The sequence below is a fragment of the Asterias amurensis genome, chromosome 10, assembly GCF_032118995.1.
Source record: "Asterias amurensis chromosome 10, ASM3211899v1".
Taxonomy (NCBI): Eukaryota; Metazoa; Echinodermata; class Asteroidea; order Forcipulatida; family Asteriidae; genus Asterias; species Asterias amurensis.
In genome coordinates this window covers 550,804-564,639 of record NC_092657.1, presented here as the reverse complement: position 1 = coordinate 564,639, position 13,836 = coordinate 550,804, and the positions used below count along the sequence as shown (strand labels likewise).

General features: G+C 39.8%; 1 protein-coding gene across 1 annotated transcript; it reads right to left on the bottom strand.

Annotated features, from left to right (window-relative positions):
• Window positions 1-48: 48 nt before the first annotated feature.
• LOC139943409 (MAM and LDL-receptor class A domain-containing protein 1-like) lies at window positions 49-10,663 on the bottom strand. The gene is made up of 17 exons (XM_071940221.1): window positions 10,531-10,663; window positions 9,841-9,894; window positions 9,154-9,297; window positions 7,793-8,058; window positions 7,280-7,364; window positions 6,700-6,846; window positions 5,649-5,803; window positions 4,893-5,088; window positions 4,392-4,532; window positions 3,780-4,066; window positions 3,279-3,363; window positions 2,461-2,631; window positions 1,623-1,885; window positions 860-950; window positions 357-497; window positions 207-217; window positions 49-66 (listed from the first exon to the last, which is right to left on the bottom strand). Exons 4-17 carry the CDS (start codon window positions 8,042-8,044, stop codon window positions 49-51), a joined length of 2,043 nt encoding a protein of 680 aa, XP_071796322.1. The 5' UTR covers window positions 8,045-8,058; window positions 9,154-9,297; window positions 9,841-9,894; window positions 10,531-10,663.
• Between the last annotated feature and the right edge of the window lie 3,173 nt (window positions 10,664-13,836).

The following is a 13,836-nucleotide window of genomic DNA, read 5'->3' as shown; positions in this document are numbered from 1 at the left end:
AGCCGGAGTACATGACGGCACGGTCAAGGCCTTGCCCCAACGATGGATTCAAGTACATGATATAACCTGAATAACAAACAACAAATTTTTATTATAATCATATAATTCTGGTAATAAAACCAAATTGCATCAGGATAAAGACTGTTAGTTGGTTTTACCCTTATACCGGAATACCGGTGTGTGTGTAAGCACTGTATACTAAATACTTTCCCTAGTTCTGTAAAAAAAAAAAAAACAGGCGTATTGAAACCAAGGATGTTGTATACAGAGCCTAATCTTCCACACAAAAATCCCTTGAGTGCATAATTCTTTGGTAGATAATAGTTAATTATAATTAGTTTCATTGATGGACTTACCGTTTGGCGTTCCTGTTGTCTTGTCAACAAGTTGGCCTGGAGAATGAGAAACAGCTGAAGCCTGGAGTCTTGACCAATCAAATTGATCTGCAGAAGTCTCCTGCGTCCAATCACAGCTGTTTATTTCAAAAGTGCAGGTTCCTACATAATGGAAAATTTAAATACAAAGTTTTAAAGGGAGACCCTCGTCACACCTCAAAATATCCCATGGCATCCACATCAATGGTGCCCTGTGGTTTGGTTGCCGTGCCCTCTGCAAGGTTTCATTTTCCTCATAGAAGTGCCCCTTATCAGAGGTAAATTACTCCGTGCTCCTTCAAGAGCAAAGTTCAAGGCCTGCCTCAAGTAATTACTACACAAATTAATGAAATAAAATTTACTTGGTTAGAAGCACTGCAGCTGTTGATAATGTATAAAATTTTGAGAAATGATTCCCTTCTAAGGAATGTGGTTTTAGAGAGAGGGATTCAAACACATTTTAATCTGAGAGACATTTCACTTACTGATTGGTGGGCAAGATCCAGAAGTATATAGTATATCGTCTACCGATATATCACTTTGATATGTTGTGCCAACGACAGCTTCCAGAATAACCTGAAAGTGAAAAGGAAAGCAATTTATATTTAGTTTTATTTACATACACTTTATAAATACCCTTTATAGAAACATTTCTTTATCTTCAAAATCATCACCATAAATTATGCCCAGAAATTGTGAATATTTTCATAGCTTGTTTCCTCTGGTAAAAATGACTGAAAAAAATAATCTGAATCAGAAATTATATTCTTTATCACCGATGCAAAGATTCACATCTCTTAAGGATTCAAACTGCCTCTAGCTAGTGGGCTAGCTCGATGGTCTAGTGGTTAGACATCTGCTCTAGCAATGCAAAGGTTTCGAGTTTGAATCCCACCGTAGTGATTTGCCTGTGGATTTTTCTCACAAAACTTGGGAATATACAGTGCTTAAATACTCATCGGTGTAAGGGTAAAAACCAAATTATAAATTTCATTTTGTTTGAGACATGCAAATACTAGACACTTGGGAAACAACATAAAATATTAATTTTCCTCCCGGGGCAGGTTATGATCGATCGGTTTGAATTAGGAGAGATAGGGGTGAGATTGTCAACAAAAGTTCTACCCCTTACTCCTTGAGACTCGAGCAGCTCCTTGATATAGTCCACACAGGCTAACAGTTCAGTCTGAGTTCGGATAAAAGTGAGAAACGTCTAATCTTTTGAGTGTCGTTAACTCGATGAATTACCTTGAATTGAACCGGTGATGCAACGGTAACTCTAGCAACCTTCCATGCATCTTCTTGGGAACCAGCTAAACTCCAAACCGGTGTCCGTACATTAGATACCGATGTATAGAGATTCAATGAACCGACTCCACCACCGAACATATGATACCAGAACTCAATACAGGCTGACCCAGGGGTCGTAGGGTAAAGGTCACTGGAGATGAGACTAGCAGCGTCGCCAACTACTCGTGGAGAAGAGGCCTCAATGAAGGCATAGTAACCACCTAGTAGAGATTCAGTGAAACAATCAATTCGTCATCAACTATGAGTATAAAACAGGCTCAGTAAAGACTCAGTAAAACAATCAATTTGTCATCAACTATGAGTACAAAACAGGCTTAGTAAAGACTCAGTAAAACAATCAATTTGTCATCAACTATGAGTACAAAACAGGCTTAGTAAAGACTCAGTAAAACAATCAATTTGTCATCAACTAAGTGGCCTAAATGATGGCAATGCTACAGCAATGGCTAGATTGTTGTGTCATCATGCATCAAATTATAGGACATGCTTAGCAACAGTCGTAGCAGACAATTGAGATACTGACAAAAAGTGTAAAGGGAGGGGATTTTGCAAAGCTTGTTAGGTGCAAACATTTACTTTGTTCTCCTACAGACCCTTGCACATAGCGCACTCACTGAAGTCAAATGAACACCTATCATTGGCAAAGCACTGTGCGTGGAGTGTACACATGTACACATTTCCATTGGTCGACTTCTACATTGGTTGCCTATGCAGGAGGTCTGTTACTTCTTATGCAGTTGCTATGGTGATATTCAACGAGGTAAACAATACTTACCAGCAGCGTTGTGTTCTGATGTTGGTCCAGTCCCCGCTGAGGGAGTGGAGGTAGTTGTTAACGTCCAATCAAATACATCCGCTGTATCTTGAGTCCATGAACACAAGAGGGATTCAAAGTCACATGTGCAGTTGTTGACGTAGAGGAAAGGATCTGCTGCACTCGGTTGAGCTAAAATGGCAACAGAAATTTTAAGAAATTTTATAAATAAAAGAAGAAAAACTTTAGAATTTAAAAATGTGTCAATGGTATAATTGGTTGGAATTTTTTTTTTTTTTTTTAGTGATAGAAATCTGACAGTGCAGAGAATGTCTCTGCTACCAATACTCTGCGAATCAAAAACACATGGGCCCAATTTCATAGCGCTGCTGATAAGCAGTCAATTTTGTCTACAAAATTTTTGCTCGGCAAAAAGTTAGCACAGGGGACAGGGGTCATGGTACACATACTTGGGCTTGTAAGCCTATTCTGGTGTGCATAATTTTGTCGTACTAAGTTTTTTTTGAGCTTTAAGCATATCTTGATGAAACTCAACCCAGTACATGATCCAGGTCCTCATAACCGCCTGGCCACATCAAGCTACATTGTTATGGATAACTGTAATAGACTGCAGATTAGATTTGCTGTAGCACTATGTGAGAATATCTTTTAAGTAGTGTTGATTCTGAAAAGAACCAGTAGTTGACATTTCTTTTCAGAACCAACACTACTCAAAAGAGGTTTACACATGGTGCCACTGCAAACCTCACCTGATTCTACTGAGCCATGCAAAGTTTCAAATCAGTCTGTGAATTAACGTTCAGTTTAGAGTGACTTACTAGTACAGGTTCCATTGATGAGTTCAATATCATCAATAGCGATGTCTCCAAGATACGTTATCCCAACAATACCTTCAAAGGTAACCTGTAACAAACCAAATGAAATATATATTGAGGCACTCAGAGAGACTGCTCGTCTGAGTAGGAAGCGACTGTGGAAAAGGCACCTTCAGACTATTCAACCCCATGGTCTGAACATCCAAGAAGGAAATAACTAACAACATTCCTGGGGCCGATTTCACGATATTTTACGCAACTGCATAAGTCCACTTGCGCAACATTTATGGCGCAACTTACGCCATAAACGTTGCGCAAGGTTTTTCTAACATGTATAACTGTAAGACAGAAAACTAGTGAGAAGAATATAAAACCAGTTTATTATAAAAGACAATTATTTATCTTGAGAAAGTATTGTAGAAAGGTTGACAAAGTCACAAGGAACCTTGTTTAAGATTCTTGTTGGATTACCTTTTTTGAAAGTTTACTAAATAATCAACAAACCTGAAAAGGTAGAGTCTCGGACACCTCAAACTGCCCACTCAGCCAGTCATATTCATCGGTACTCTGCTGCCCGCTTACCAGCCATCTCAACGTGACTGCTTGATTGGCTGTAGATGGCTCTGTAACCACGGAGACACTAAGCTCACCGATATCGGTACCAAACATGTGATACCAGAAGGTGAGGCAGATTGGGCCATCACCGACTCTGGGAATAATCTCTGGGCTCCGGAAGATGGCGTTATCTCCGACTACTCTTGGGGAGCTTGTTTCTGTGTACATGTAAAAACCTAAAGAGGGACGCATCCAAGCAGAAGAAAAAACAATCAGATTAATTTCTTTATATGGGATTTGAGGCATTGCATGGTAATATGTATCAATGTAAATTTGGTTTGCGGTAACACTATGTGTGCATCTACTTGCTAGGTAGATTTTTGTCTTGCTATATATTCTACTACTGAAAAATCTACTTCATGGATAGTAAATATAAAGCAAGACAAGTTCTCAAAAGATCATAATCTACCTTTCAAGAATAAACATGGTGCTACCACAATGGATTGTGATGGATTGTGAATACCGCCCTCTAGTGTCAGGTAGAGATGTAACATAACTTACCGCTTTGACTGAGTGTTGTATGATCGACGATGGGTCCAGTGTATGTGCTTGCAGTCGTTCCACTCAGACGCAGCCAATCAAATACATCACCTGTGATGTCATTTGTCCACAGACAGGTTCCCAACTCGAAATCACAACTCTCTGGAAAACAATATTCAGTTGATTTGGGCTATAAAAGTCCTTTGTTATATGAAAAAAAGATGGATGGAAAGATGTTTAAAAAGTAGATTGATCAACACGAAATTGTGTCGGCTTTCTTTCGTGAAATAACATCTTCCGCTATTTTGTAGAACCAAGTTGCGACGACCGGAACTCAAACCCACACTCTGCTGAAACAGCAGAGCTTGAGTCTGGTGCTCTTAACTGCTTCTGCCACACCATGCAACAAGTTGTCTTGCACAAGTTGTCTTAAAACAATACTTTTAATCAATAGACTAGGCCAACCGTTATTTAAGTTTGAAAGATTTAAGCGCAATTCTCCTGGTTGCCATGGTGACATACCTTGATAAGAACATGTTCCTAAGGTAAAACCAACATCATCAATAGCGATATCACCGCGTTCCCCGGTCCCCACTATGCCTTCAAACACCAGCTGATACGGCACCAATGAAGTCACACTGGCATAACCCACTGACCATAGGTTGCCTAGGTTACCACTACGAGTCCAAAGGACTGCTTGGGATGATGTGCTTGCAATCTGAAATCAAATCAGTTCAAATCAGTTCAGACATTTTACATACTTATATAATATAGTTGGAGAGTCGATTTTTAAGGTACTGGATGTTGACAAGCTAGTTCTGAGGCACAGCAGATGGAACATGTCTGAGTTTTATGTTTACTCTTGTGTACTCAGGGGTCATGGACTGCCAGCCTAAGACCAGTGTTTTAGCCTTGAGCCAGTTAACCCATTAAATTGGGCCAAGGGCTCAATATTCATAAAGCCTGTCAAGAACAAAACTTGCTAAGCACAGAAAAGTATTGCTTAACAGTAACAGGTTTATCAGCCAAAGTTTACATTGTTGTGATTAGTATCCTGCTTTCTTCTGCTCACCGAAAATGTCTGGCACTATTTTCTGCTTAACATCTCTACATGAAACTTAGCCCACGTCAGCAGCCTTGCCTTAAAATTCAACGTTCCCATCTGATCTCCATACAAGTGATACTGGAGTAACTAACAGTAGCTACTAATGCCTGGACTAGGGGTCACTGTAGAGGTCAATAGTCTAGCTACGGACCCTACAGACTGACCAGACTTACCTTAACATTCAACGTTCCCATCTGATCTCCATACATGTGATACTGGAAGAACCAACAGTAGCTACTAATGCCCGGACTAGGGGTCACTGAAGAGGTCATTAGTCTAGCAACTGACCCTACAGACTGACCTGATGCTTCAATGTACATGTAATTGCCTTCGGGAAAAAGTAGAGAAAGTCAATTATTGTTAGGCCATGTCTTAAAGGAAAAAAAAAAGATAGTTTCCACCAACAGTCAGTAGAGGGTGGGTGCATTAATTCGGAGGTCTTTGGTTCAAGTCCTGTTCCAGTCATTTTGTCTGTGTTCAAACCCAAACTATATCAACTTCCCCAGTCAGTTTCCTTTGTGGTTTATTACTTGACAGAAAAAGAAGAAAAAACCTGTGTCTGAATTGGTAGCTGCTGCTACGGCTATTGCTGTAATTTGGGGCATCCTATGCCTCAATGCATGTTCAAGTGTTAACCCAGCCATAGCCAAATTGTATCCCCAATTTGGACCTACAATCCCGGCCATATCTCGTTGACCCCCCTACCCCCTTTCAATGTTGGTTCCATTTGCCAATCTTCTTCTGCGTTACAGTCAACATTGACAGAACACTGGGAGTGGACAGGGAATTGTTTTATTTACCGTTAGGAATGGGTGGCCCAAGCATTTTGGCTGTGATTATTGCCTAGGTGTTGGACATAGTGATCATCAAGTATGGTTAATACATGTACAGTCTTATGCGGTCTTGCAACAGGAATTGTATGCAGGGGTCCTTTAAAAAAATGTAGGAAAATACTTGGTTTTTCAGAACATGGAAAGATTGGTTTACACATCAGGGAACTTTCTGCAGAATCAGTGAGAGGATTTTTGGGGTTGAACAAAGAATTGACTAGAGCGGGATTCGAACCAACGACCTCCGGATTAATGTGCCCGAGGTCGTTGGTTTGAATCCCACTCTAGACAATTCTTTGTTCAACCCCAAAAATCATTTCAAAATTTACCCAGTCAGTTTCCCTTGTGGTTTATATTGAATCAGTGAGAGTTGACAGCTCTGATAGCCCCTTACCAAAATCAGTCCCATACGTCACATCAACTGAGGGTCCAGTATTTGCTGATGTTGTTGATCCACTGTTCTGCACCCAATCAAAATCATCCGTGCTATCCTGGACGAAGTTACAGATGCCTGAATCCTGGAACTCACACAAGTCTCTCGCTAATCACAAACACAGAAATGAATTGTACCAGTTATTAATAATAAAATTTTAGACAAAAATGTATACAGAATTGCAGGCCTGAACAAATTAGCGATAGCTTGGTGCTTGATGAATAACCACCTAGAAAGCTAACTGCTTGTCCAAGGTGTAGTGTAGGGGTGTTCATGTAGTGTGGTTGTGAAGGTGCAGTATTACACAAGGTGCGAGTAACAAATATCCTCATCATCTTAGACCATGATTGGTAGTGATGGGACGCATGTCTCTCACTGTCGGAAGGGCACCCGAGTCATTTGCTCACCGCATGAAGGACACCCACAGATATTGTTGCGGTTCCCTGTGCTTTCGCTGTGGTGCCCTCTGCAAGGTCTAAATACAGACTTACATTTTTCCCAATCAAGTGCGAATCTGAACAAAGTATTGAATGAAACCTACCAGGACAATCGCCATTGGTTACTGTGATGTCATCAATAGCGATATCTGACAGGTACGTAGAACCAACGACTCCCTCGAACACAACCTGAGAAAAAAACAAAATCAAAACATATAGATCCTTATAAACTTCAATATTTCAAGTTTGACTTTTTGTCATTTGTGGTCCAGCGGATAAGAGCACTGGACTCGAGCTCTAGTTTCTGATCAGCAGAGTGTAGGTTTAAGACCTGGCCATGGAAAGGTAGAGGACGTTAAAGAACTCAGAGCACTTATCATGGTTAACCCTAGTTTTTGAGGTTCACATAACAAGCACCCGTTTCCAGGATTCCTCAGGCTTGCACTTTTCTTTGCTACAGGACCACCTTGGAAGCACATGAGTAACACGATCCCCAAGAATAAGATGAGATCATTCAAACATGAATGGCTTCTCTTCTCTGAGATTACCTGGAACTGGTTGCCTGTAATTTGCCTCGTGTGACATGGCCTTATGGGTCAATAAATATCAATCTTCACCTGAAAGTCAGCGGTAGGGACGACACTGAAATCTCCTTGGTACCACTTGTCAAGCTTAGTTCCAGACCTCGTCCACTTAGCAGTTCCGAGTCCGTTCAACGTCTTGATATAAATATTAAGATCTTGAACATGGTCTCCAAACATATGATACCAGAATGTCACACACATCTGGTTGTTAGGGTTGGGTATAAGACCGCTCTCCAGGCGTGCAACCTCGTCCTGAACGCGAGGGCTTGAAGTCTCAATGTACATGTAGAAACCAGTAGCTGTAATGTAAGGGGATGATCGAGATAAATGAGAATGAGGTTGACATTGTAATTTTCAGGCTAGGAATTTCATCATTGAGAGGACAAAGAAAGTAGTGGTAGTACTTAAAGATTTAAATAATTACATAAGAAACTGAGTGAGCAACTACTTTATTAGATGAGAGGGCAATGATAACACGTAGAAACGGTCCACAGTGCATGTCATGTGATGATAATTTAGCCACACCAGGTGTCACGTTACACTTAGTGCGAGAAGCTGTGACCACAGACGACACACGGGTCGGTTGAGCTCAGCACTCTCCTGGTTCTATTTCTATGAGATTTTGCCACCATTATGCAAGGAGTCTTTTGAGTATGCGCTAATCCTCCAATTAGATGCTCAAAACGAAGTGTGGTATTAAGCCGTAACCTTCTCCTAGTTTTTATATTGCACTCTGCGTATTGTGAGTGTGTCAATGCGTCAAGCTAATAATAATATAATATTGAAGTCTTATATAGCGCACGTATCTACCAAACAAGGTACTCAAGGCGCTGAGTATTATACAAACTTTCAGAAAGATAGGTAATTGTAGTGATGAATTCTGAGACCCAATTATTTAGCACCTAATAAGGGTTTACAAGGTGCTAAGGCGCATTAAGCAGCCACAACCAGGAACACCGGGGCGAACCCCTTCTCTTTTCGATAAGTGCACTGGGTTCTTTTACATGCGTTACACAACACATGGGACCAACGGCTTTACGTCCCATCCGAAGGACGAAGCAATGGTTAAGTGTCTTGCTCAAGGACACAAGTGTCACGGCTGGGGATTCGAACCCACACTCTGCTGATCAGAAACACTAGAGTTTGAATTCGGTGCTCTTAACCGCTCGGCCACGACACTTCCAAGCTCGGCATATAGTCAATGCAAAAATTACATTCTAAACTTTACGCGTGGAAAATTAAAAACAACATTTATGACCTAACCTCATTGACTTAATGAGGCTAGAAGATAAATTTGTAAGTCTTTCGGCCTTGTTGGGTATGGGGCGCAGAAGCGCTATATTTTTCCATGCTTTGTGTGATAACATGTTTGATTTTCTAAACCTTTTCCTTACCATCTCCCTTTGTGTGGTCCACACTTGGTCCAGTATTGGTTGAAGCCGTCCCACCAAAGTCTCTAGTCCAATCAAAGTTGTCATCTAGAGCTTGAGTGTACGTACAGAGATCGAGCTCAAAGTCACAATTCCAATCGGTCGGCTCTGAATTTGAAAAACGGCCAATACAAATATCAGTTTGATTTTTAGGGTTGAACAAAGAGTGGGATTAGAACCAACAACCTCCGGATTATTGTGCCGGCACTCTACCATTTGAGCTATCTAGCCTATGTTGGCGGTGTCCCTATTTTGTGTTATTATTAATATCTTTGTTCGGGGTGCCAGTTAAGAACTTTTGGATATTTACTTACGGAACCTTAGGCTGTGGAGCTATCCATTGGAGCATGGGCCCAACGTCTGTAGAGCAAACTACTGAAATTATTCAGTGATTATGTCTAAGGTTGCATGTTCAAGTCCTGCTCGTGTCAATTTTTCTTTGTTCAACCGAAATTGTGTAAAATTTGCCCAGTAAGTTTTCCTCATGTTTTTTTTCACAAAATGTGTTTTTCAAATACACTTCCAACAAAAAAATACCTCTAACCTGTTACCATGTGTACTACTACTAGAACTATGACTATGAGGTCTTCAAAACTTCACCTCACACTCACAGTCGTTCCTCTTATTAGTTTACCGACCCACAATACTTACGGCTTGAAACAGGAGGTACCACAGTGGTTGAACCTTGACAATTTCCATGACGAACTGGGAAAGAAAGAAACCGACAAATAAATAAAATATAAAAACAAAATACAAAACAGATACAGGCTAGCTCGATGATGAATGATCTAATTCTAAAGCAAAGGTTGTGGGACTTTGGCTTTGATGAGTAATGTAATGTAGCACTAGATAGAAGATAAAATATGATATTGATAGAGGTAGAATTAGATTTAGAAGAAAGAAGTAAAAATACACACTTTTAAAAAGTCTTATAATAAAAGTTATGTGTCATGTAGCCCCCCCCCCCCCCCCACTCCCCTGTCATTGGATGATATGACGGTATCATTGACCGTGACCATGGTGAAGTAAAAAAAGAAAAGGGTGAAAAGTGAGACACTGTTTTTGACAACTTTCAACTTGGAATGGAAGGGCTGTATTAAATATGTATATCAATCTATCTTATCTACATGTCAGACTCTCACTCTCAGTACATACATAGCTCCAGACCTGAGCTGAGTGTAGCCAAGTGTAAATATAACTCTATTTAGTCTTCGGTTACGGTCACGTGTTAACACAACCTGACAACTCTCCTCACTCTTCTCTGGGAATAAATGCAATGCCTGTCACTGTCAAAATGCAACGCTCAACATGTATTTAAAACCACATTAAACTTCGCCTTACCTTTAATAATCTATGTTAAATGATTGGCTTTGATGTTCATGTCATTTGATAGCAATTTGACGAGATAATTCAAACAAAAAATGTGTAATTTCTTCACTTTTTTTGACACCGATTTAAAAAAGCACGCAAAAAGAGTCCCAGATTTTGTACAGCGCCCCCAAGTGGTACGAAGAGAGTATGGGCCTTTTCGAAACGCGGGCAATGCAATGATACACGATCCGTGGTAGAGGGAGGGGCGGGGGAAGGGGGGAGGGTGCGCAGGGCCGCCGGGGACTTTTTTTGGTGTAATTTATTGTCATAGACTAGCCTTCACAGTTGGTGTATCTCAACATATGCATAAAATAACCCTGTGAAAATTTGAGCTTAATCGGTCATCAAACTTGCGAGATATAATGAAAGAAAAAAACATCCTTGTCATACGAAGTTGTTTGCGTTTGGATGGTTGATTTCGAGACCTCAAGTTCTTGATATGAGGTCCCGAAATCAAATTCGTGGAAAATTACTTCTTTCTCGAAAACTATGGCACATCAGAGTGGGCCGTTTCTCACAATGTTTTATACTATCAACCTCTCCTCACTACTCGTCACCAAGAAAGGTTTCATGCGTATAATTATTTTGAGTAATTACCAATAGTGTCCACCGCTTCAAGGCCATGTACACATTTTCATAAGAATAAAAATAATCCATTAAAGAAAACACCCCCCCCCAAAAAAAAAAAAAAAAAAAAAAAAAAAAGAGAAAAAAGAAGAAAAAGGAACGAAGGTACTTCGGGGGTGGTGCGGGGGGTAATCTGCAATATGTGCCAAAGATTCGCCTTTGCTTTATGGTCTCGTTTAAAAAAATACTTAACTATTTTAAACATATTGCAAATCAATCAGATGTTGTTATCGTTAATAAAGTTTGGCTGAACATACGGTCTCTTTTCCTTTTTCGGTGTCTTATCTCAACTGACCTAGACTTAGATAAAATTAAAATAATTATTTGTTGATAAAATGGATTAAGATGTTTCATGGTCAAAGGTTGTATTTATGGCTCGCTATAATCACAAATCACTTTAGGCTTATTCCCTTTACATAAAGATGGAAATTATTACATAAGTTTTGTGGAAAATGGGGTCTACTGCGAGCAGCTCTTTTGCGAGAGAAAACCTTAGGCCTAATATTCGCATAATTTATGTCTTGAAAGGGCCTAATGGAAACCGTACGGTTAAAAGTTTTCTCTCTCTTTATGGTAAACTGAGAAAGGAATGTTAAAGTTTTTAATGAGCTTTTTGACAGTTTTTCTTCTTTAAAATGTATTGTTGAAGCTTTGGTCTTTGATAATGGGGTCAACTCTTTGCGCTACAGGTATTTGAAGTTTCTTTGAAATTATGAGACTCATATGTAACACCTCTTGTAAGCGGTTACAAAGTGCCCTGGCATAATATTCAGCAGCCACTGCCAGGAACACCAGCGGGCAAACCACCTTCTCTTCGTGTAATTTATAGGCCTTTAATACATCTGAGTTCGTGACCTTCTTTTTACGTGAGGGTGCTACTAACTGTGAAGTAGCGTTTAGTGTGGCTTAAAGGCAGTGGACACTATTGGTAATTGTCAAAGACTAGCCTTCAAGGTTGGTGTATTTCAACATATGCATAAAATAACAAACCTGTAAAAATTTGAGCTCAATCGGTCATCGAACTTGCGAGATAATAACGAAAGAAAAAAAACACCCGTGTCACACGAAGTTGTGTGCGTTTAGATGGTTGATTTCGAGACCTCAAGTTCTAAATCTGAGGTATCGAAATCAAATTCGTGGAAAATTACTTCTTTCTCGAAAACTATGGCACTTCAGAGGTTCAAATTCTACTCACCGCAACTGCAAGATATCAGTAACACCACAGTGAATCCAACGGCCAACCGGCGCCATAATGGCTCCATTATGACGTCAACAAATCAGCTTCATCCACAAAAGACAACTCGTTTCCAAACCCCCAAAACTCAATTCCAAAATATTTTGTGTTCTAAAAATGTACTAATAATGTTCTTTGATACAATCTAGTCTTTCAGTTTGGATTTGGAAGTTTGCTCCGTAAGATGAAGAGAAGTTCATCAAATCCGTCCATAGGTTTTGCGCTTTAACGCTATGTTACGATCCAAAGAAGTCGGCACATTGAAATGTTTTAAAGACCAGTAAGAGGTCAGTAGTCAAAGCTCTTTCTTTAAAGTGTTGGATTGGACCTCGACTAACAGAACAGCTTTAACTACAAATCCCTGGCTTAGTCCAACTCGTCCAAGCGGCAAACAGCCAAGAAATGTTGTCGTGAGATTTTGTGACGAGAGCAGAAAGCAGAAACGGCTCTAACCGCTACCTCTTTAGGTCTAACGTTTTTTGTTGATCTTTACTCGGAGTTGTACAACCAAACTTTGATAAAAATAATCTTAATACTTTCAGCACATAAAACTAAAGATACTTGTATCTGGTCGGTAGTGATTTGTACCACTGTGAGATATGCCAACTGGGAACGCCCCCTGTAATGAAGCTTGATTACATGAAATCACATTCCTGTAACACAGTTTGGAAAACTGAAACACATGTTTTTTTAACTAGTGCTAAATTCTCAGAATTTTGAAAATTATCAACGTGCCCCAGCTAGGTCACATCACATTGAAATACTTAATCATGTTGTTCCCCCAAACCACCACCCCCCCGGAAAAAAGTCAAAGAGCTACTTGTTTAGCACAAGAAGTAGCTAAGCACTATGGTTGTGCTACCAGATTCAGGAATACCAGATTATATCAGTCAAAACATCGCGTCACAAGTACAACATACATTTTGCGACTTGTATCCTGCTTATTTTTGCACAGCAGAGACATTCTTTGACAAGTAAGCTGTTTTGAACAGCTCTTTATTTTAAAACAAAGCCGGTCGCTGCTTACTCTATAACTATCTTACATCAAGAGTCAATCTGGCTGTTAAGTTAAAACAATAGCAAGTAAGATTCATCATAACAATTTGGTCATATTCTTCACACTAAAAAGTGAGTAACTTAAAATAAAAAAAAATTGCTGACATTGAACCCCAATGAGGGTCATGACCTTTGATACTCTTCGTAAATTGGCTACAAATGTCTGGAAAATGGATTTGGGAATCAGAATTTACTGCCAAGCTACTTCCAGATCGGTTTTGCCTCTAATGAGACGAACCATAATGTATCTCGCTTAAAGGGGAGTTACTTTTTCATTCTATTATCAGTTAGTACCACTTCTTTAATAAGGGATTATTTTTGTCTGTCTTTAGCTTGTTTAGAGAGCCACTTTATTATTC